This window comes from Neomonachus schauinslandi, chromosome 16 (genome assembly GCF_002201575.2).
Source record: "Neomonachus schauinslandi chromosome 16, ASM220157v2, whole genome shotgun sequence".
Classification (NCBI taxonomy): domain Eukaryota; kingdom Metazoa; phylum Chordata; class Mammalia; order Carnivora; family Phocidae; genus Neomonachus; species Neomonachus schauinslandi.
In genome coordinates this window covers 42,969,227-42,994,817 of record NC_058418.1, presented here as the reverse complement: position 1 = coordinate 42,994,817, position 25,591 = coordinate 42,969,227, and the positions used below count along the sequence as shown (strand labels likewise).

The 25,591-nt window shown below is 42.2% G+C and overlaps 1 protein-coding gene across 2 annotated transcripts in view; it reads right to left on the bottom strand.

Moving 5' to 3' along the window:
* The window catches only part of WWP2 (WW domain containing E3 ubiquitin protein ligase 2), a 141,920-nt gene that overhangs the window by 115,786 nt on the left and 543 nt on the right, over positions 1-25,591 (bottom strand). For both annotated transcript variants that reach the window (XM_021703263.1, XM_044911312.1), the window contains exon 2: positions 3,771-3,855. In XM_021703263.1, coding sequence (XP_021558938.1) covers positions 3,771-3,840 — 70 coding nt within the window. In that variant the 5' untranslated portion in view covers positions 3,841-3,855. The remainder of the gene's footprint in view (positions 1-3,770; positions 3,856-25,591) is intronic.

Here is a 25,591-nt window from a genome sequence, read left to right as displayed (position 1 = left end):
GGTCAGAGGGAGAAGCAGGCTCCCTGCCGAGCAGGGAGCCCGATGCGGGACTTGATCCTGGGACTCCAGGATCATGACCTGAGCCAAAGGCAGTCACTTAACCAACTGAGCCACCCAGGCGCCCCACCCACAAACTTCTTTTTGGTAATCTATTTGAAAGTTGTAGATATCGGGCACCTGGGTGGCTCAGTCGTTAAGCGTCTGCCTTCGGCTCAGGTCATGATCCCAGGGTCCTGGGATCGAGTCCTGCATCGGGTTCCCTGCTCGGCAAGAAGCCTGCTTCTCCCTCTCCCACTCCCCCTGCTTGTGTTCCTGCTCTCGCTATCTCTCTCTCTGTCAAATAAATAAATAAAATCTTTAAAAAAAAAAAAAAGAAAGTTGTAGATATCATGACTTACCAACCCTCAATACTTCCAGAATACAATTCTTAAGAATAAGGATGTTTTAAACGTTGTACACTTGAAACTAATACAACACTGTATGTTAATTATACTTCAATTAAAAAACAAACAAACAAAATAAGGAAGGGTGCCTGGCTGGTTCAGTTGGTAGAGCATGCAACTCGATCTCAGGGTCGTGAGTTTGAATCTCATGCTGGGCATAGAAATTCCTTTAAAAAGGGAGGGGGGCAAGAAAAGCGGGCGCCTGGGTGGTTCAGTTGGTTAAACTCCAACTCCTGAACTCAGCTCAGGTTTTGATCTCAGCGTCGTGAGCTCAAGACCCAAGCTGGGCTCCACGCTAGGCATGGAGCCTACTTAAAGAAAAATAGAAACGAAAGGGAAGACATTTTCCCACCTAACCACACCATCATTATTACACCTGAAAAAAATTTAGTTACTCCCTCTGTCATTTGATATTCATTACATATCCAAATTTCCCCAATTTTTCCAAACATATTTGTTAGAGCTGTTTCCCCCAATCCAGGATCCCATCAGCATGAGCAAATTGCATTTGGTTGCTGGTTTCTTAATCCTTTAAAATCTAGAATGCTCTCCCTTCTTTTTCCCTGACAATGATTTTTAAAGACTTCCACCAGCTGTCTCATATAATACACCAAATGCTCTGTTTTTCTGATTGTTTTCCTCATGACGAGATTCACAGTGAACATTTTTGTCAAGAATACTACATAGTTTACATTGTATGCGTCTTACTATACACACTAGGTTGTCCTCCTATTGTGGATGCTAAGTTTGATCCTCTGGTTAATGTGGGGTCTATCAGGTCACTCCACTGTAAAGATACATTTTCCCCTTCATAAGTTATAATTTATCAGTGGGATGATTATTTTGAAAGTTTCTTGTTCTTAAAACACAAGCCAAATTAAAGTCCTCAGCATCCAAGCAGATTTATCTGGAAAATTTATTTACTATTCGATGAAATATAAATGCCAATTTCACATCTTCACATAGAATTTAGCTTTTAAAGTTAACAAATAAGGCCAAAAAAAAAAAAATCACACATGGCCAAAACTATATCCTTGAAAAGCTCTTAGGAAGGCACAGAACAGAGTCCTTCAATAGGTTCCCACCAGCCAGCCTTTGCTTTGTTGTGGTTTTCAGTGTTCAGTTTCTCAGTGCTTCTTGAGTTATATATCAGATAAAATAGCTCGCTTATGTTTAAGGACCTTGCTGTATTTTAAAAGTGTATTTTAAAACTCTAGGACTGCATTACAGAGACGCATAAGGGAACTGAGGCAAAGAGAAGGAATAGCAAAGTGACCTCTCCCAAATTACACTACAGGCTCTCTCAAAGAAACACATTGGACGAGGCACAACATCTATTTTGTTATTTCTCTTTTTCTCTTTCTCCCCATCATTTTCTTCAATGGTATTACAGAATCCCTATAGGTTAAATGCATCTATAGTCAGAGGCACGTGTATTATCAAGTTAGCTCGTTCCACACTAGTAAAAATTCACACTGAGGAAAGGCAATCAGAAATCTTTACAAGTCAAATGTGCTCCTGAATAATATGGCCCCAAAACAGGGACTTTATTATGTCACCAGGTTCTATAGGCAGGCTTCTGTTTTAACCTAAACTTGATAATTTTTAGACCAGGTAGTAAAAGCTAAACTCCCAAGCTCAAAACCGTATGGAATTCACTCTAATGCTTCTCCCTCCTCAAGAGGGCTAGAGCAGACATGAGACATCAACAAAAATGATTAAAATGTATCAAGACTACTTTTTTTAAATCAGTAAGTAAATAAGAAACAGGGGAGAGAATATGAATACACAATCTACAGAATAGGAAATCCAAATTTCCCTTAAACGTAGGATAAGATGTTAAACATCATTTATAATTAAAGAAATGTGAAATAAAACTGCTGAGAAAACAGTTATTTTGGGGCACCTGGGTGGCTCAGTCGGTTAAGCGTCTGCCTTTGGCTCAGGTCATGATCCCAGGGTCCTGGGATCGAGCCCCGCATCGGGCTCCCTGCTCCGCGGGAAGTCTGCTTCTCCCTCTGCCCCCTCGCCTTGCTTGTGTTCCCTCTCTCGCTGTCTCTCTTTCCGTCAAAAAAATAAAATCTTAAAAAATAATAATAATAAAGTCTGACAACACATTGTGTTGGTAAAGATGTGGGGAAACAGGCACTCTCATGCACTCCTAGAAGAGTACTCCTTCCAAGGAAGGCAACCTGGCTCTCAAGATTACAAAACCATATCCCCTTTCATGTATCTTGGAATGTATCTTGGAAACTGGTAATATTAGTTTCCTCCAAGCAGGGGCACTGAGGAGCTAGAAGAAAGGAAACAGTTTTAAAGTATGTAGAAATGAATAACATTTACATTTCAAAAATAATAATTTTAAAAAATGACAAGACGATTTTGCCTCCAAATGACCGTGTCTCTGAGAGGCCAGAGCTGTGATAGTGAGTGCTGTTCCCGGGTCACCAGGCATCTCTCAGCCCCGTGACTCTTCTGCAGAGCTAAGACTACCAAAGCAACCTTCTGTCATTCAAGCAATATTCACTGACAGCCCACTAAATGTCCGGCAATGTTCTATGTCACTGAGGTATCAAAAGTAACCAAAACAGACAAAAATCACTATTTTTGTGTTTACATTCTACATGCACGCTCTCTCTCTCTCTCAAATAAATAAATCTTTAAAGAAAATAAAGCCATGAGGTTGGACAAGATCACCTAGGGAATAAGTATAGACAGAAAAGGGCCCTGAGGCATGAAGGAATCCCCATTTTCAACAATCCCTGCCAAAAGTTCCTTTTATCCTTCTTAAGAACTCCACCTATAGGGACACCTGGGTGGCTCAGTGGGTTTAAGCATCTGTCTTTGGCTCAGGTCATGATCTCAGGGTCCTGGGATTGTGCCCCACGTCTCATCTCAGACTCTCTGCTCAGCAGGGAATCTCGTCTCTCCCTCTCTCTACCCCTCCCCGTCCCCCACTTTTGCTCTCTCTCTCTCTCTCTCTCTGTTTCAAATAAATAAATAAAATCTTTAAAAGGGAAGAATTCCAGCTATACGGGCACCTGGCTGGCTCAGTCAGTGGAGCATGCGACTCTTGATCTCAGATTACAAGTTTGAGCCCCACATTGGGTGTAAATTTTACTTAAAAATAAAATACATATATAAAAAAAAAAAAAAGAAAAGAAAAAAGAATTCCAGTTACATGGTAACCCTATGAGAATGAATAGTTACACTCTTCAGCTATTTCACAATATTTGGCTCTCAGACCAAGGTGTGGTGTAATTCTACCTCTTCCCCATACACTGGGCTGGACCTCGAATGGTAAACATTTCACATGGTGCCACTCACCTTTCAAAGTAAGCTGAGACTTCTCAAAAGGCAGGGCCACTCCTGCCCGGCTGGAGCTGGCAGATGCCATGTCATCACCAGAAAACTGCAAGACGAACACAGCAGGAGGTTTAGAGAATATCTGAGAAGAGACTGACGAACTGCAGCCATTTTTAATATTTGAGTTGAAAGAGATGAACCAAGAAAATATAAACGTCCAGGCAACTTTGTACTACTTTTGTCAGGGTGGAGTCTGTCTGGCTTGTAATGACTACTGAGCCTAGATAGGTCTCTGCTGGCCTGGGAAGGGCACAGGACTATTACATCAACATTTACAGGACAGGGCCTAACATAACACTTTCAAAAGGAAAGTCACAGTTCAGCAATTTTTTAAAAATCCAAATTTTCAAGTCGACAAAGGATATACAAATAGGGGCACCTGGGTGGCTCAGTCCGTTGAGGGTCCAACTCTTGATTTAGGCTCAGGTCATGATCTCAGGGTTGTGGGATTGAGACCGGAGTCAGGCTCCACACGTGTGGAACCTGCTTGGGATTCTCTCTCTCCCTCTCCTTCTGTCCCTCCCCCCTCACTCTCACGTGCACTCTCTAAAATAAAAACAAATAACAAAAATAATAAAAACAATAAAAGACAAATAGTAAATAATAAATAAAAAGATACACAAATGGCGAAAAAGCACATTCTAGACATTGTTAGCCATCAGGCACCCCTGTCGCTCCATCTCGGCTGGAAGCATAAGTCTATCTTGCATTTTGAATGGATCTTTTACTCATATACAATTTTGTAACATCGTCCTCTGTCATTTGAAAAATATTGGTTCACTGAGATATACAGACATTCCAAATGTTGACACATTTCATTATACACTATCAAAAAAAGCCCATTTGTGAATGTCACCACTGATCTCATCAAACAGATCTTTAAGCACCGGGAAAGTGTCAAGCTCTTAGTGGCAGATGCAAGTGTTCCAAAATTCTCATTTTCACTTAAAAACTCCTATTTTATCATTGGCAGCAAATACTGTCCGTTGTTTTCCTTCAAGTGACAGGCTCACTTCATTCATCTTCAACAAATACCCAAATCTAGTAAGTTCGTTTTTTTAAGTAAAAATAGTATTTCATGAAAAAAAGCAATTCAGCTCTCAATTCAAACACACAAGTGCTTCTTCCCAAGTCAACCATTACACTTGGGCGTACAGAAGGACTGCAGCCATATTTCCCTTTCATCACACAGAATGTTAAAAAAAGATGTGCACAAAAGTTGAGACTTAATAAAATTAATAATTTTTACTGCTTCGTCAAGCACATTCTGAAGTGAAACTGGCCCTCCTGTTCTGTTTGTCCTGAGTCTACTGTGCTGAGAAATACAAGGACAACAGCTCAGATTCGTGGCACTGCCTGGATTCCAATGATGGCAACAACTGTACTCACCTTCACTTTTGCACCATCCGTGCAAATGTAATCACAGTGAAAAAGGCAAATAAAGTTATTATGAAAACAGTTTCGATCTTGCAAAACCTTTTAAGCCTCAAGGGGCCAGCAGAGGCCGAAGGATCCCACCTGACAACTGCTACTGTAAAAACACTAACAAAGTCGTCTTCTGTTCACCATCATTAATACCTTCTTTCATTCTGTTTGTTTCTGATCTCTCCTCCAACTTCCTATTCTGAAGAGCTGTTCAGCCTTAAAACATGGTTATTAAGTCACCACATTTCTCTAAGAATGGAAACCCTTTATGTGAGGATGAAACGTAGCTACCATGAAGTCATATTGACTTTGACATCTTTCCGTAGCTAAAGTCAAATACTTTCATACTTCACGGTGTTAGCCAACACAAAGCAATGTACCTTATTTATTAGGTATATGCAGTCCAAAAACATTTTACGTGGCTAGTTTTTTCTGGACTAGCCTGTAACAGGCATTTTTCTTCAATCTTACATACAGAGCAGCAACGGAAACCTCTGAAAAGTTCTAGGGAGCATACAGGAATACGATACAGAAACTACTGGTAGCAAGTTCTTAAGACCAGACTTCTGTGTTATTAAGTCCAATAGTGAATTCTCAGTCCTCGTCTTATATAACCTACTGGCAGCATCTGACATGATGGATCGATCACTCTCTTCCTTGAAATGCTTTCTTCCCTTGGCTTCCAGGACATCACACCCGCCTGATGTTTCCCCCTGCCTCTCAGGCTGCTCCTTCTCAGCCTCTTTGCAGGCTCCTTCTCTCCTCCTCAACCTCTAACCATCAGAGTGTCCCATAGCTCAGGCCTTGCATGTCTTCTGGTTATTTCATCTAGTCGTATAGCTTTAAATACTAGCCATTTGTTGACAATCCCAAATTGGTGTGTCCAGTACAAACTTCACCCTCGAACCTCAGACGCTCTTTGTCTAATGACAAAACTGATCTTCTGGGGCGCCTGGGTGGCTCAGTTGGTTAAGCGACTGCCTTTGGCTCAGGTCATGATCCTGGAGTCCCGGGATCGAGTCCCGCATCGGGCTCCCTGCTCGGCAGGGAGTCTGCTTCTCCCTCTGACCCTCCTCCCTCTCATGCTCTCTGTCTCAAATAAATAAATAAAATCTTTAAAAAAAAAAAAAAAACTGATCTTCTGATATTCCCCCTCAAACCTGCTCCTCAGCCTTCCACATCTCAGTTAATGACAACTCCTTCCAGCCAGTGGCTCAGGCCAAAATTCTGGGGCTCATCGCTGCTTCTCCTTTCCCTCTCAAACCCCACATTCGATCTGTCAATAAACCTGTTGGTTGGGGGCACCTGGGTGGCTTAGTTGGTTAAGTGTCCAACTCTTGATTTCGGCTCAGGTCATGATCTCAGGGTGGTGACATCAAGCCCCATGTTGGGCTCTGTGCTGAGCGGAGAGTCTGCTTGAGATTCTTTCCCTCTCCCTTTGCCCCTCCCCACTGTGCTCTCTCTTTAAAATAATATAAAAAAATCTTTAAAACATATATGTAAATCCTCTTGGTTCTACCTTTAAAATATCCTCAAGTTCAAACATTTTCTCCACCTCTATTATCACTATCTTGGTCCAGAGCCCTGTGATCTCTTACCCAGATTATCTTTCTCCTGCTCAGACCCTCTGCCCCTTCAATCTAATCTCTACGCTCAGCAGATTGATTTTTTTTAATATGTATGTCAGATTATATCACTCTGCTATTCAAAACCATTCAGTGGCTTCCAGTCTACCTCAGAGTAAAAGTCAAAGTCCTTAAAATGGAGGCCCTGCATGATACAGTCCACACCCCTCTCTGACCTCGCCTCTCTTTTCTCTCCCCGCTTACTCCCTCCCCTGAAGCTACATAAGCCTCCTCACTGTTCCTTGAACATGCAAGACATGCTACCCTATTGGACTTCTACCCTTTCCATCTAGAATGTTCTTTTCTCAGTTGTCCACCTATATGGTTTATTCCCTCACTACCTCAGGCATTTACTCAAAGGTCACTTTCTTAAGAGGTGTTCCTGGACCACCCTATTACCCTACCTTTCTTTCTTTTTTTTTTAAGATTTTATTTATTTATTTAACAGAGAGAGACACAGAGAGAGAAGGAACACAAGCAGGGGGAGTGGGAGAGGGAGAGGCAGGCTTCCCGCTGAGCAGGGAGCCTGATGCGGGGCTCGATCCCAGGACCCTGGGATCATGACCTGAGCCGAAGGCAGACGCTCAACGACTGAACCACCCAGGCGCCCCTTACCCTACCTTTCCATACACATTTGGACCCATCCTTCCCTGTTTTACTTTTTCTCCCTAGCATTTATCACTGACATGATTCATACTGTATTGATTTATTGTATTTATTGTCTCTCTCTCTCCCCTAGAATGTAAGCTCCACGAGCGCTGAAATGTGTGTCCCATCTGTTAGTCCTGTAGCCCAGGTGTCTAGAATGATGCCTGGCTCTTAATAGGAACTCCATAAATGTTTACCAAACGAATGAATTTGAGCACCATTGTCTGAAATTTAAAAGGATGATGTTGTGACTCCTTAGACTAAATCTGTTTTGGTAAAGCAATAAAAAGATCAACTTTCTCTTTCCACCCAGCAGACTAGCAAGATATTAGAAGTCTGAGAAAAAGTGTTGGTGAGAAGCCTTATACACTTCTGGGGGCAAAGGAGATGGTACCTGGCAATCTCCGTAGAGTTCAAGATGCATATACTGCACCTGGCAGGATTCCACCCCTAGGTCTCTGCCCCGGGAAAAATCTTCCAACACGTGCCAAAGAAGCCATGTTCAAAGATGTTCATCACAGCAATGTTTATAATAGCAAAAATTTGTCACCCAACTAAATGCCCATCAATGGGGGAATGAATAAACTGTGATATACCTATAAAATGGAAGGCTATGTAATAGCTGAAATACATGAATTCAATCTACATGTACAAATCCCGAATTATAATGGTAAAAGTGGAAAAAAAAAAAAAAAAGCAAGTGAAAACCTAAGTGTAGTACGATGCCATTGGTATACACTTGAACTTACACAGAATCAGCTGTATATATTGCTGTGGCAAGACATAAATGGAATAAAAGTATAAAAGCGTGGCTGGGAAGTAACCACACCGAGGTGGGAACAGAAGTCACCCCAGGGTAGCACAGAAGGGAACACGCGTATTGATGTAAGGAGAGAGACCAAGAGGACTTCAAATGTATCTGCAACATTTTATCATTTAAATAAAAAGTTCTGAAGCAAATAAGGCAAAATGTTAATATTCATTAAATCCAGATGGTGGTTTTTATGACTGTTTGTTATCTTATCCTCTGAACCATTTTACATGTTTGATCTTTCTCATAATTTTAAAGGGGGGGGAAGATCATATCTTGAATAATGAAGGAAAGATTAATGATTATAAATTAAGCCTCAGGGCTTTCAGTAACAGAGGTTAAAGCACTACAAGCAGGAAATCCATTATTTACAGACTTAAAAAATAAAAGAATATTTCAAAAATCTTTACATCTATTGGGACTCTCTCTTTCCTAAGGCAACTCAACTAAGGGTAGTTTTAACGTAACATGTCCTCCCTGAGCTTTACTCAGTTTAGCCTGTGGCCTGAACTCAAGAGAATTCAAGAGAATGAAACTGGCACCTCCCATATGGCCTGTTAAATGGGAGGAAGACCAAACCTCTTGATCTATATACTTCACAGCCCCCAAACAAAATCAATCAGATAAATTCTAAAGAAGGCTCAGAAGGAAGAAAGCCAACTGGGAAAGCGGAGAAACAAAGTAAATAACACGTTTTCTTTCTCCAGTGGCTTTCATGATTACAGTCCAGGGTGTATTAACAATAATCAGTGTTATGTGGGGCACTGTCTGTCTTTCCAGATCCAATCAGGAAAATACCACCTTGATATTACAAGGTAGGTAGTATTTTGAACTGTGAGACCTTTCCAACCATGTACAAAAAAAAGTAACCATTACTAGAGAAGAGAAGTCAGATCCCACCCCAAAATATGTTTAACCTCTTAGCTTCTGCCTCAGGGTCCCATATGAGACATGGTCACTAATGGGCATGAGGCTCCAATCCCCACCACTCACTACAGGAAGCTCATGAAACCCCAGGCTCAGAATTTACTCTGCACCTGTCTCAGCAACACTGTACATGGACCCTTGCTAGTAACAATGGGAAATGTTTGCATCCAAATCACTCCCAAAAAAATGAGTTAGCATAAGCCCAGGGCAGAAAGGAGGAGGAAGGGGAACAATGTTTAAAGTATCACCAAAGGTTAGAGGTAAACACACAAAGACTTTCATGACTGAAGGGAGTAATGGATTTATTGGGAGTGGACGGGGAAAACCAAAACTAACTCTGGTAGATTTATCCAAATTTCTTAAAAAAAAAACTAAACACACATTGTCCTGTGAACCTATCCTCTACATAAATCTTGAGAAGCATTTTTTTATGGACGCCTGGGTGGCTCAGTCGGTTAAGAGTCTGCCTTCTGCTCAGGACATGATCCCAGGGTCAGAGGATCAAGTCCCACATTGGGCTCTTTGCTCAGTGCAGAGCCTGCTTCTCCCTCTGCCCCTGCTTGTGCTCACTCACTCTCTCTCTCTGACAAATAAATAAAATCCTTTTTAAAAAAACTTTTTTTTTAAATAAAATAGTAGAAAATATAAGAGTACATCATACATAAAGGAAAGTATTATTTCATGAAAAGTCTGTCCAGATAAAATTTATATGTACAAGTACACTGGATCATGATATAAAATACATTTGTTACTAAAGGTTGCAGTCAAAAAAGCGTGAGAACTGCCCTGCAATCTTCCCATTTTAGTTAGGGTTTCAGATTAGAGAGACACAAAACACCAAAAAAACCCAAAAAGTAAACAATAGATTTGGGGGCACCTGGGTGGCTCAGTCGTTAAGCGTCTGCCTTCGGCTCAGGTCATGATCCCAGGGTCCTGGGATCGAGCCCCACATCGGGCTCCCTGCTCCACGGGAAGCCTGCTTCTCCCTCTCCCACTCCCCCTGCTTGTGTTCCCTCTCTTGCTGTGTCTCTCTCTGTCAAATAAATAAATAAAATCTTTAAAAAAAAACAACAATAGATTTGAGGACTAACTATTCACTCAGAGAAATGTCATCAGTTTATCATCATTTTAGGTCTGAGAAATTTTCCCACATCTATGTAAGATAACCTCATGGGCCTGGATGAAAGGTATTCATTCACTCGTTCAACAAATATTTACTGAGCATCTATTATATACCATGCACTGTTTTTGATGCTAGTGATACAACAGTGAATAAGAAAGGAAAAAAAAAAAAAATTCCTTCCTTACAGGTTGTCCTGATGAAGGGCCAAGAAAGACTCCCTCCTGGCTCCGGCGTGGAGAGGGAGAAAGTAACCACTGTAAAATATGCCAAATGTTCTCCACAACAAGGGCCTGCTCTCTAGGGAAAAAGCTTCATAAGAGCTTTATCCTAACTAGGGGGAGGAAATTTCCCTGACTGAGGCCCTTCTAGTCTTCCTGTCTCATCGAAGGGGGAGAAATACAGTTAATAACCACTTGCGAAGGTCACAACCCACAGACACAGACCCATTAAAAGACTGAGGTTTTTTGGTTTTGTTTTTTTTTTTAAGATTTATTTATTTTAGAGATAGAGAGCACAGGGGAGGGGAAGAGCAGAGAGAGAGAGGGAGAGAAACTTAAGCAGATTCCGTGCTGAACGCAGAGCCCGATGCAGAGCTCAATTTCACAACCATGAGATCACAACCTGAGCTGAAACCAAGAGTCGGATGCTTAACTGACTGCGCCACCCAGGTGCCCCAAAAAGACTGAGATTTAATGAGAAAACGACAAAATGCCCCCCCCCCACTTTCCCACCATACTATGGGTCCAGTATAACACTGGATTACAGCTGAAAGAGCTGGAAGGTGCATACTCTATTTAAGAAGGGGTTCTGAGGGAAGACCAAAGATAACAGGGAGACCAAAACAAGACACTAGACGAATTTGAAGCCTTGGTACATACAGTTACAGCAATTATTTTGTTTTGTTTTGTTTTGTTTTAAGTAGACTCCACACCCAGTGTGGAGCCCAACATGGGGCTTGAACTCACGACCCTGAGATCAAGATCTGAGCCGAAATCAAGAGTTGGACATTTAACGGACTGAGCTACCCAGGTGCCCCAACAGTTACAGCGATTGTTAAACACAAATCAACACCTAGCCAGATTAACATAAAACCCCAAACTAAAGACCTATTCACCTCAGTTCCTACTACCCAATACATCATGTCCAGCTTTCAATTAAAAATTATAAGTAATGCTAAGGGGCACCTGGGTGGCTCAGTCAGTTGAGTGTATGACTCTTAATTTCAGCTCAGGTCAGTATTCCAGGGTCATGGGATCGAGCCCTGAGGTGGGCACCACTCTCAGCAGGGAGTCTACTTTGGATTCTCTCTCTTCCTCTCCCTCTGCCCCTCCCCACTCCTCATGCATGTGCACACACGCTCTCTCTCTCTCTGTAGATTAAATAAATCTTTAAAAAAAATTATAAGTAATGCTGAAAGTCAAGAAAAACAGTGTGAAGAGACAAAGCAAGCATCAGAACCAACTCAGAGATGACACAGATTTTAAAACTAATGGACAGGGAATTTAAAATAACTATGGATAGATATGTTAAGGGTCTAATGGAAAGCGTAGACAACACCCAAGAACAGATGTATGATGTAAGCAGAGACGTGGAAATTCTAAGAAACAAAGAAGAAAATGCTTGGGGTGCTTGGGTGGCTCAGTCGGTTAAGAGTCTGCCTTCGGCTCAGGTCATGATCCCAGGGACCTGGGATCGAGCCCCACATCAGGCTCCCTACTCAGTGAGAAGCCTTCTTCTCCCTCTCCCACTCCCCCTGCTTGTGTTCCCTCTCTCGCTGTGTCTCTCTCTGTCAAATAAATTAAAGAAAAAAAAATCTTAAAAAGAAAAAGAACAAAACAAACAAATAACTAGGCATATAATATTACCATATTGAGAGGCGCCTGGGTGGCTCAGTCGGCTAAGCGACTGCCTTCGGCTCAGGTCATGATCCCAGGATCCTGGGATCGAGCCCCGCATCGGGCTCCCCGCTCAGCAGGAAGCCTGCTTCTCCCTCTCCCTCTGCCTGCCACTCTGCCTACTTGTGCTGTCTCTCTCTCTCTCTGTCAAATAAATAAGTAAAATCTTTAAAAAAAAATATTACCATATTGAATCTAGAGAAAATCTTGAAAGAAGCCAAAGGGGGAAGAAAACAGCTAACCTGTACAGGAATAAGGATAAGAATTACAGCATGCTTTTCACCAGAAACCATACAAGCAAGAAGATAGCAGAGTGAAATATTTAAAGTATTTTTTTAAGATTTTATTTATTTATTTGACAGACAGAGACACAGCGAGAAAGGGAACACAAGCAGGGGGAGTGGGAGAGGGAGAAGCAGGCTTAACCAACTAAGCCACCAAGGCATCCCGAAATATTTAAAGTATTGAAAGAAAAAACACACTAACCTAGAATTCTGTGTCCAATGGAGTTGTCCTTTTTTTTTTTCAAGATTTTATTTATTTATTTGAGAGACAGAGAGAGAGAGAAAGAGAGAGCATGAGCAGGGTGAGGGGCAGAGGGAGAGGCAGGTTCTCTGCTGAGCAGGGACCCCGACGTGGGGCTCAATCCCAGGACCCCAGGATCATGACCTGAGCCAAAGGCAGACGCTTAACCGACTGAGCCACCCAAGAGCCCCGGAGTTATTCTTTAAAAGTGAAGGAGTAAACAAAATACTTCCTCAAACAAAAACATACCCTGAGGGGCGCCTGGGTGGCTCAGTTGGTTGGGCGACTGCCTTCGGCTCAGGTCATGGTCCTGGAGTCCCGGGATCGAGTCCCGCATCGGGCTCCCTGCTCGGCGGGGAGTCTGCTTCTCCCTCTGACCCTCCTCCCTCTCATGCTCTCTGTCTCTCATTCTCTCTCTCTCAAATAAATAAATAAAATCTTTAGAAAAAAAAAAAAAAAAAACATACCCTGAAAGAAATGTTTAAAAGAAGTCCTTCCAGGAGAAAGAAATGATTCAGGTCAGAAGCTTGCATCTACACAGAAAAGAAAGGCATGGGAGAAAGAATAAATGAGGCTCCATCCACGGGCTTCTTTAAACACTAAAAGACTGATAATATAGGGAAAGGACATGTGCCAAGAGGGATGCCAGATAGAAAGCAAATGAGAGAACTGTAGAGGTGACAAGTGATTCTGAGAGGGGTGCCTGGGTGGCTCAGTCATTGGGCGTCTGCCTTCGGCTCAGGTCACGGTCCCAGGGTCCTGGGATCGAGCGCCACATCGGGCTCTCTGCTCGGCAGGAAGCCTGCTTCTCCCTCTCCCACTCCCCCTGCTTGTGTTCCCCCTCCATGCTGTATCTATCTCTGTCAAATGAATAAATAAAATCTTAAATAAATAAATAAATAAATTCCCCAGGTGATCCTAATATAAAGCTGGGGTGAGACACTAGTTTAATGTTACTGAATTAGTTGAATGCATTAAGAGTAGGACTTTAGCTCTATCAGAATATTTAAGGCTAAACTAAAATTATGCAGAAAAATTGCACAAAACAACATGTGGATAAAAAAATGGGGCAACAAAAAACTTTAGGAACAGAATATAGTGAAGGAGCTCTATGCCAGGAGTAGATCCAAGGAGACTAAGTATTACACCACCTTCCCTGATACCAACTTTTCCCTTAGAGAGCCTTCCAGGAACTCTCAATAAACATAACAGATCAAACATATATTTATCTCTGCTCCCCTCTCAAATCCCATCAAAAGGACAGGAAAAGAAATACAAAAATACAACCCCACAAAAAACAAATGGAAAAAGTTTTCTCTACCAACAGAGAGAGAGGGCAGCAACATTGTGGAAAGAGGCAAGGGAGATAAAAATGAAACCTAACTGCCTGTAATGGAGGGGCGAGGGGAGTTGACAAGAAGCAGGCTGGTAGCACTGGGGAATCACAGAAAGGGTCAGTAAATACTGGCACTAGGTACCTCTGAAAGTGGGAGCATAAGTAGACCTAAACACACGAGAGAAACAGGAGCAAAAGCCTGCATGAAAAACAGAGTTTCCAAACTCCCCTTCCCAACAATTCAGCCAGGCAGTCACCCCACCCTCCCAAATCCCAGACAGGAATTTTTGGTCTCTAGATAGACTACACTAGACCCGAAGACTTCAGGCACAGCTGAGGGTAGTGATAAGGTACCAATACTGATCCAGGGAGATAAGTGGAAGTCTACATCCTGAACTATGAGAAGTCACTGCCCCCATCCCCACTCACCTTCCCTCATTTGAGCCCAGCACACAGCTCAGCCTGCTGGTACTTCATACATAAAGGAACAACTATTTGAGGAGAGCCTCAGACAGGAAAGCCAGATATCAAAACATACAAAGAGAAAAAAATAGAACTCAACTGATAAACTCATCCTAAGATTCGTAAGGAAATGCAAGGGACCCAGAAGAGCCAAAACAATCTTGGGGGGAAAAAAAAAACAAAGTTGGAGGATTCATATTGCTTAATTTCTTTTTCTATTTAAATTCAATTAGCCAACATATAGTACATCACCAGTTTCAGATGTAGTGTTCAATAATTCAGTTGCATATAACACCCAGTATATTACTTAATTTCAAAACTTACTAGAAAGCTACAGTAATCAAGACCATGGTACTGGTATAAAGATAGACATAGAGCAAGTGAAGAAACCTGAGAGTCCAGGGGTGCCTGGGTGGTTCAATAGGTTAAGCATCTGCCTTCAGCTGAAGTCATGATCCCGGGGTCCTGGGATGGAGCCCCGTGTTGGGCTCACTGCTCAGCAGGGAGTCTGCTTCTCCCTCTCCCTCTACTGCGCCCCCTGCTCGTGCTCTCTGTCTCACTCTCTCTCAAATAAATAAAATCTTCTAAAAAAAAAGAAGATATTAAAAAAAAATAAGCATATACAACATCATTAGTCACTAGAAAAAGGCAAACTAAAACCACAATGAGACATCACCTCACACAAACTAAAACAGCCAAAATCAAAAAGCATACAGTAACAAATGGTAGTGAGAACTTGGGAGAAATTAGAATCCTCATACACTGCTAACAAGAAATGAAAAACAGTGAGCAGCTTTAGAAAACAATTTGACAGCTCCTCAAAAAGTTAAACAGAGGGGCACCTGGGTGGCTCAGTCTGCCTTCGGCTCAGGTCATGATCCCACAGTACCGGGACTGAGTCCCACACTGGGCTCCTTGCTCAGCGGGGAGTCTGCTTCTCTGCCCTTCCCCTGGCTCATGTGCTCTCTCTCTCTCGCTCTCTCTGGCTCACTCTCGCTCTCAAAGAAATAAAATCTTAAAAAAAAAAGTTAAACAGAATCAGCACACCTGGCTGGCTCAGTCAGTGGAGCATGTGACTCTTGATCTCAGGGTTGTGAGTTCAAGCCCTATGTTGGGTTAAAGATTACTTGAAAATAAAATCTTAAAAAAAAAAAAAAGTTAAACAGAATTACCATAAGACCCAGCAATTCCATTTCTAGATGTATACCCAAAAGAACTGAAAATATGTCTCTACACAAGCCTTGTACACAATGTTCATAGCAAGGTTATTCATAACAGCCAAAAAGTGGAAACATCCCAAATGTACATCAACTGAGAAACGGGTAAGTAAAATGTGGTATATCCATACAATAGAATATTAATTTGGTCATAAAAAGGAATGAAGTGCTGTTTCATACTGCAATATGGTTGAACTCTGAAAACATTATGCTAAGTGAAAGAAATAAATGAAAGCCAGGCAAAAAGGCCCAATTATTATATGACTTCATTTATATGAAATATCTTTTTTTAATTTTTTTTTTTTTTTTAAGATTTTATTTATTTGCGAGAGAGACAATGAGAGACAGAGAGCATGAGAGGGAGGAGGGTCAGAGGGAGAAGCAGACTCCCTGCCGAGCAGGGACCCCGATGCGGGACTCGATCCCGGGACTCCAGGATCATGACCTGAGCCGAAGGCAGTCGCTCAACCAACTGAGCCACCCAGGCGCCCTATATGAAATATCTTGAACAGGTGAATCCATGGAAAAAGAATGTAGATTAGTGGTATCCAAGGGTTGAAAGGGTTAGGGGACTGGCATGACTGTTAATGGATACAAGGTTTCTTCTGAGGTGATGAAAATGTTCTAGAATTAGTGCTGTGTGACGGCCGCACAACTTTGTGAAAAGGCTAACACCACTGAATTTAACACTTCAAAATGTGAATTTTAAGGTATATGAAGTATAGCTAAAATTTTTTAAAAGCTTATAGTTAAAACAGAAGTCAAAGAAAACCTCAAAACAATTTAGAGAGAGAAAATATTGCACCCATGAAACAACAACAGAATGTAATTTTAAAGGAAGGCAGGCAGGAAAGTAAGTTGGCTGGTTGGTGGATTCGGAGAATAATAAATTACTCTTAGAAAGGACAGTTCTGATAGCAGAAACAAAGCTGATAAAGTGAGGACATACACTAAAAAGTGAACCAAAAGACAGGGGCGCCTGGGTGGCTCAGTCGTTAAGCGTCTGCCTTCGGCTCAGGTCATGATCCCGGGATCCTGGGATTGAGCCCCGCATCGGGCTCCCTGCTCGGCAGGAAGCCTGCTTCTCCCTCTCCCACTCCCCCTGATTGTGTTCCCTCTCTCACTGTGTGTCTCTCTGTCAAATAAATAAATAAAATCTTAAAAAAAAAAAAAAAGTGAACCAAAAGACAAAGAAGATGGTAAATAGGTGAAAAATGATTTTTTTTAAAACGGTGGATTTGTTCAAAATGTCCAAAGTCCAGGGGCACCCAGGTGGCTCAATAGGTTGAGCATCCAACTCTTGGTTTCGGCTCAGGTCACGAACTCAAGGTCGTGAGATGGAGCCCACCTCTGGGTCCACGCTCAGCACAGAGTCTGCTTCAGATTCCTCCTTCTGCCCCTCCTGCTCGTGTGCTCTCTCTCTCTAAAATAAATAAATAAATCTTTAAAATGTCCAATGTCTGTCTTATAGCAAGTCCAGAAATGAAAAAGAAAAAAAAGAGAAATCATCAGAGAAGTGTTACAGAACATTTTTCTTAAGCTGAAGGATATAGAGTTCTAGACAGAAAGAACCCAACTGAGTGCCCAGAGCAATGGATGAAACAAAAACCATTCTACTGCACAATGCTATGAAATTTCAGAACATGAGAACAAAGGGTATACAAGCTTCCAGTCACATTTACAAACAAGAAAAATCAGAATGGCATCAGACTTCTCAACAGTAACACCGAATGTGAGAAGACAATGCAATGCTTTCAAATTTGAGGTAAAATGATCTTTTTTTATTTTTCAATCTATAATTCCACAACCAAGAAAACCATCAATCAAGTATGGTTGGAAAACCATGGTATTTTCAGATTTGTAAAGTCTCAAAAAAAATTCTTCCCCAAGCTGCTTTTGTCAGGAAGCTACTGAAAGGTGTGTTCCAGGCGAATAAAGGAAAAAGATGGAGAGTGGGGATTCACATGGGAGAGACAAAAGGAATTACAAGATTAACACTGAAAAATCCCAAGGCATTACAGTACAAGAGCCCAGAGAGTAACCAGTCCAGATTAGAGAATTCTTAGGAAATGTCACCTCTAGAGGAAAGAAAGAAAACGGGAGAAATAGATTGCATGATGCATCTGATTGCATTGAAAAAAGTAGCACTTTTAGCTCTATCACAATGTTTGGTGTGGAATTAGTGACAGGAACACAGGACAACTATGCAAATGAAAAATCAGGAAATACGGAACTAGTAACAACAAAAGTTATATGATAGGAAATGTAATCCTAATACACTATGTGGCTCAGCCCTGAATTATATTTATAATTATAACAGCATAAACAATTTAATGAAAACCTGTGATGTGGGAGTAATCAGAAGGTGAAGGTAGAAGTGTGTGTGGAGACTGGCCAGAAAGATGGCTAAATCCTCATCTTCAACAGTTAAAATGGTTAAAACTGACAGGCTAAGAAATAGCAGTATAGAAACATTCAGAATTGCAGAAGTTAGGGCGCCTGGATGGCTCAGTCAGCAGGTAGAGCATGTGACTCTTGATCTCAGAGTCATGAGTTCAAGACCCCATTGGATGTGGAGCCTATTTTAAAAGAAAAAGAAATGCACAAGTCAATATTTGAAGAAAACTAAGAGTTGAAAGTCACTGACTCCACAGAGCAAGAATCAAGAACAACAAGAGGCAAAGCTAGGAACTGCTGTTGTATTCTCAGTCTTGTAATGCTATTTGGCTCTTTAAACTATGTGCATGTATTATTTTGGTCATAAATAAAATTTAAATTCAGAAAAGAAAAAGGTTTCTCTTCAAATCAGATCACAGAATGATATCCTTATTTAATTTTAATAAGAACATCCCTTCTAACATTCAATTAGAGTAGTGGGTTCAATTGTGGCACCCAAACGTATGTCTGAGCACTAACCCCCTGGAACCTGTGACTGTGACCTTATTTGGCAACAGGGTCTTTGCAGAGGAAATTAATTTAAAGATCTGAAGATAAAAGCACCTTGAATTTAGAGTTGGCGCAGTATCCGTATAGGAGTCAGAGAGGGGAGACACAGACACAAGGGAGGAGGCCATGTGAAGACCGAGCAGAGATGGGAGTCCTACAATTCAAAGCCAACTAACACCTCAAGCTACTAAGAGAGGCAAAGAAAGAATTTCCCACAATCCCACCCACACCTCCCTACCCACTCCCCCACTCTCCCCCAAGGTCATCCCCAGCCTAGAGGGATCAGGCCCTGTCGATACTGACACCTTGATTTCGGACTTCTGGCCTCCAGAACATTGTTTTAAACCACCACGTCTGTAGTAATGTGTTTAACAGATGAGGAATAGTAACCTAACACAATTAGCAACAAAGGCTTTAGAAGAAGTAGATTTCAACTGACATCAGGCGGAAACTCAAAATCCTCTTCCCACAACGCATCCTTTGGAGGCCAACTCGCAGGCCCACAGTAACTCCGGGAAAGAAAGACGCCCTTCAGTCACAGGGGGTGTGGTCTTGCTCAAACTGCGTTTCTTAGTTGTGATTCCAGATACAAAAGAGAATCCTAAACATATCATTATGCTTTATATTTCATAATTTTTTTAAAAAACGAGTATTTTTCATGCTCTATTCCAAAACAATTTTTTGATGCCCCTTCTGACACAACAATCGATTCGCTTTAGAGAATCCGAGACTGAGGTATCTATTTTAATGAAAAGTAAAAGGATGAAGCGAGGAGTGCACAGTAGGAGAGCAGCAAGCAGCCTATCCCCGTCTTCCCCTGAAAGCTTCATGATCTTCCTCCTCCTTTCCATCTCTCTTTCCGCTATTTTGCTAGGCCCCTCCTCCCTGGCAATTCCTTCCTGTTCCCTTGGGTGCCCCAGCCCCGCCCGGGGGATCACTGCACACCTCACAACCAAAAGGGCAGCTGGCCACCGGCTCAAAATGAGCTACCAGCTTGCAGGTGTTTGTCGGCTCCACCCTGAAAATAACAAATAATGCCCTTCCACCTTTCATTTTAAATAAGAAACTCTAAACAAATAAATAGATAGGTAGGGGCGCCTGGCTGGCTCAGTCAGTGGATGGTGCGACTCTTCCTCTTCGGGTTGGAAGTTGAAGCCGCACATTGGGTGTAGAGATTACTTAAAAATAAACTCTTAAAAAAAAAAAAAAAAGGATAGATAAATAAAAAGCCAGCTTTCTTTGCCTAGAATCCACAGACTGTTAAAAGACACAAAAGTGTCGGCTAGGGTAGTAATTCCTGAGTTCTTCTCATTAGCAAAATTAAACAAGTCAAGGGTCCACCAACTGGTTCAGAGTTTCCAGAGACATCCAGAAAGACACAAAGATCTATCATAGTCCTTCCTGGTTAAAATACTTGCAATACCTGAGATCAAAAAATCAGGGAGAACACTTTTCAATGTATTGTCCCAGGAACAACAGAGGATGCTGAATACTGGGAGGAGGGTAGAAGATGATGGACAGTGGCCGCTTTCACCTGCACTAAAATCTTGATCTCCACAGACCACAGAGGGTACGTTCAAAACAGGACTGGTTGACTCTTTATTTTTATTATTGTTGAAATATAATGCACATGCCATAAATTCACCCTTTTAAAGCATACAATTCAGTGACTTCTAGTATATTCACAGAGTAGCGCAAGCACTATCTAATTCCATAACGTTTTCATCACCCCAAAAGAAACCCCATCCCCATAAGCAGACACCCTTCATTCCTCCCTGACCCCAGCCTCTAGCAACCACAAAATTACTTCCTGACTCTGTGGATCTGCCTATGCTGGACATTTCAAACACGTGGAATCAAACAATATGTGGATATATAACCTTTTGTTTACCCATTCATCAGCTGATGGACTACTCGACATTTGGGTTGCTAGGACAGGTTGATTCTTGAAGCCAAGGGACGATAATGGTCAAGGGCACCTTTTCCAGGAAGGCAGCCAGCCTTCTGACTCTGCCTCTTCCAGACCGTTTCATTCCACCCTGCCCAGTCCAGAGCCAGAGTTAGTCTTTCAACAATGCTTATAGACCCCACTCTGTGCCAGGCTCTGGAAATACAAAAGCGAATGTCAGGGGGTCCCTGCCTTCTGGGACCTCAGATCTCTCGGTGTGAGAGACCCCCGTTAAAGAAATCTTCAAAGAGCTTTTGGCACAAGAAAGCAACCACACATAGGATTTAGCAAGGGATAGCTCCTGCAATATCTAGAGCACCTGATCCTTTTTCTCACCCAACTTCGACAAGAACCTTTCAGACCAGTCAATCTTTTAGAGGCAAATAGGTCTGACCACTCACTAGCCTTTGAGTGATAGTGAAAAAGTGACTCACCCTCTCTAAATCTCAATTCTTCATCTGTGAAATAAACCTAAGAATATTACTTACTTTATAAGATTACTGAAAGGATTAAATGAGCTCAATCAAGTAAAGCAACCAGCACACAGTACGTGCTCTTCCAAGCATTAACTAAAATACAAGCTAAAATAGTTCTTCTTGACGCTAAAAGTCTAGGCTCTGCGATTCCTCAAATTCTTGACCCAGCTTTGAGTCAAGAAACCACTGAACACTGATCTCAAGATGAAAGGACCTGTGTAGCACATGAACCAAGGAAGACCAAAAACTACTTACCAAGATTTTAATTTTTTTTTTTAAGATTTTATTTATTTATTTGAGAGACAGAATGAGAGAGAGAGCACATGAGAGGGGGGAGGGTCAGAGGGAGAAGCAGACTCCCTGCTGAGCAGGGAGCCCAATGCGGGACTCGATCCCGGGACTCCAGGATCATGACCTGAGCTGAAGGCAGTCGCTCAACCAACTGAGCCACCCAGGCGCCCCCAAGATTTTAATTTTAATTAGCCAGTTGTAGAAACAGCCAGAGCTTCTTAGTTATAATTATAGATCCACTCTATACTCACTTCTTAAAAAATGTGGAAGAGAAGGGTCTGTTCAAAAATTCCTCCTTTTCTTCATACTCTCATGCTTTTCCAGTTCTTTCCAACACTAATTCTTTCTTGGCCTCTTTTCTCTGGCCAGCACTGAGTTACCTTCCATTTTCCAAAGGCCCATACTGAAAAACAATCAAACAGAACTAAACTTTGCCAAATGACATCCGTACAAAGGCCAAGCACATAAAAAGAGAGAGGGAGGGACAGGGAAGGTCATATCTTTGGAAGCACCATGGAATTACAGGCTAATAATAAAAGAGAATGGAAAGCAGATTGCACAACAAAACAGGAAGCAAAAGGCACGGGCGACACAGAGGATGGGGACCTGCCCTAGGTCAGGACTGCCAAGCCTGCGTATTTGGTATTTTCCTAGAAGTACTTATTAACACTTGACTTAAATCACTGTTTGTTTACCAGCTTGTGGGGAGGGGCAGAGGCCTGCAACTTTCTAAAAAAGATTCAGTTGGTTCGTTTTAAGGGAAACAAGATCTTCCCTTTTGTTCCTACCTCTCAGAAATTCTACAATCTGTAACAGTCCATCGTGACTCAAAATCATTCAAAAGCAGCTCACTGATTCGATTCCAATGGGAGTTTATGTTCATGTATCCACCGCCACATATCTCACTAATGGAAGCATGAGCTCTGGACTCAAAGACCAAGATTGAACTCCCAGCTCTTCCATGTCAGAGCTACATGACCTCATGCACGTCACTCCGCCCGACTGAGGTTCTATTTGTTGTAAATCTGTAAAACAACAGAATACCTGACAAACAATATGCATTCAATACATGTCAGGTAAAAACAATATTTAAACATTAAAAACTCATTACCCCTCCTTCTAGGCTGTGTTTTCCCCATGGTTCTTGGAGGTCTCTAAACTCAATTGCTTGTTTCTAGCCTTGCTCCTCTATACTCTTTCTCCACACAGCAACCAGAGTGAGCCTGTTAAAAGGCAGGGTAGGCTGTGTCCACTCCGCGGCTTAAAACCCTCCAATGACCCCAAGTCACTCCGACTAAAAACCATCATCCTCACAATGGGCTGCAAGGCCCTCCATGACCTGCCCGTCTCTCCCCTTGCCCCTAGGACGTCTTTAACCTCATCCTACCACTCTCTTTGCTCACACCCCTCCAGCCATCCCAGCCTCCTAGGTAGCCCACAAACCTGCCAGGGGTGCTCTTTCTTGGGGCTACTGAATTTGCTGTCCCCTCCACCTGGACCACAATGTCCCCACTCACACGGCTCTTGCCCTCACTTCCTTCAGATCATTACTCAACAGTCACCTTCCCAGGAAGGCATCTCTACAGACCCTATGCAAAATTGCAGCCCCAGCCAACATTCCACATTCGGCTTCCCTCCTTTATTACAATAAAATACGCATTTTACTTGGTTATTTTATTGTTCCTTTCCACTAAAATTTAAGTTCCACAAGGGCAGGGGTTTTTGTTTTTCTTGTGTACTATATTCCCAGTGTTTAGAAGAGCACTGTCCAATATAATCTTTAATTTTCTAGGAAACACATTTTAAAAAGTGAAAAGAATGGGGCGCCTGGGTGGCTCAGCCGGTTAAGCGTCTGCCTTCAGCTCGGGTCATGATCCCGGGGTCCTGGGATCGAGCCCCGCATCGGGCTCCCTGCTCCGCGGGAAGCCTGCTTCTCCCTCTCCCACTCCCCCTGCTCGTGTTCCCTCTCTCGCTGTGTCTCTCTCTGTCAAATAAATAAATAAAATCTTTAAAAAAAAATAAAAAAGTGAAAAGAAGCAGGTGAGATTTCAATTATATTGCATTTAACCCAATAAACTTAAAATGTTATCATGTATTAGCATATGTTATTATATTAATATTATGCTTGTTATAGCATTTTAAAAAATCTATGACATATTTTACTTTTTTTCAAACGGACTCTTCAAACTCTGGTGTGTACTTTGTACTCCATAGCATATCTCCAGTACTCAACCATACTGGACAGTGCAACTCTAGAGTAGGCACTTACATATTCATTGAATGAAACAATGTTCTCCCAGGAAGAGGCATGTATGGTATAGTACAGAGTCTTTTAAACTTCAATTTCATTCTATATTCACATTTTTTTGGTATGATATATATATATACTATTTTTTCCTTAAAATGTCATACTTTTTATACTTGAAAAAATGCTTTAAAATAAAATTTTATATTCCTTCTATAATGGGAGAGAATGGGTCTATGGGTAAAAGGCCTGAGCTTGAGTCCCTGCTCAGTCATTCACTAGCTCTGGAATCTAAAGTAAGAACTTCACTAAGTCTCAGTTTCCTCATCTGTGGAATAGGGACAATCCTGACCTTTGCAGGATCATGGTCACAAGATGTTGGTAAAAGCTCCCTGTAACCAAGGAAGTCATCATTAACTAAAAGCGACCAAGAAGCTAACTCAAGCCTTTTTCCCATGCCCATCATTTTCATATGGACCAATATAACACAGATAATGGTCTGATAAGAGAAGAGCTAGGTCTTGGGTTCAAATCCCTTGTCCTCCACTTATAGCTGTGTGACATTTAGAAAGTTATTTATTCAGCAAACATTTACCAAGTGCCCACAACATGCCAGCCACTAGGGTAGGAGTCAAATAAGATATGAACACTGCCCTTGAAGGATGTGCAGTCTAGGAGGAAGAAAGACACCAGTAAACAAGAAAGCAATAAATTGTTCAAAAAAAACAAGTCGCTCTCCCTCAGGTCTGTTTGTTCATTGTGAAATGTGAATAATACCTTCCCAACCTAACTCAAAGGCCGCTACAGAAAATAATTTTTAAATGTTTGTCAAATACTCCAAAAACTTTAACTCATATGTCAGCAAAGTCATTTTTTTTCCCTACTTGTAATCCAAAACGACTCCGGCTCCTGTGAATGTCCACTATGAACATTCACTCCAGTTATACCACATCTATGAAATTCATTTCACTTCTGCAAATTTTCGTAAACATGAAGAAAAAGAGGATAAGCAGCTTTTACACAGGTATTTAATATCAAAATCATGATTCAGGTCACAATGCTAAGGAACACAACACAGACGTCTCAGTCTCTCTACCTAGTTACAGTTTGTCAAGATAAGCAGTCACATGATAAGGGAAACTGAATAATTTAAACCGAAGAAAGAAGAAAAGTCATAAAGCAGTACAGACACTCTGTCCAAGATTTCTGCAGTCACTGTTGCTGAGGTAATGCTGGGCTAGGTCGTGGTCAACAATTTAGGCTAAAAGCCATTTTATGGCCACAGCAAAGTGCCCACACTCCTTTTTTAAGCCTCGAAGTTGATATGATCTGGGAAAAATGTCAAAGAAAGATGATCTGAAGGGCTAGGTTACCAAGAAGTGGAACCCTACCCAACCAGGACTAAGTGGGTGTGACGAAAGCAAAATGATCAAGATTCTGTAATCCTTCCTGAAGTTTAAAAACTGAATGGGACCGAAATCAAAGTCTCGGGTAACAATCATTTCCAAAGAGAAAGGAAGGAAGAAGACTCTCAGCTGGGTTCACACATCTTCTTCCTGATTTCTCCTTTCCCTCCATGTCATACACTCAGGCGCCCCCTTCCAGCTCAGCCCCAAGTCACCCCTTCCTCCAGTCCCGATCCCTCCACAAAGGTCACGCCTCTTCATCCCTGGCACCTAAGCTCCTTTCCCTCTTCCGGCAGAACCCGCTGGCCGCCGCACCCCCGGCTGCCTCCGCGCCCACCTCCAAGCACCCCCGCGCGCGGCCCGCCGCACGCCCAACCCGCTCGGGCGGGAGCCGGGACACCCCTCCTCGGAGGCCGGAACCGCCGCGCCAGGCCCCTCCCACAGGAAGCCGCCGCCCCCCGGCGCCCGGGCCGCAC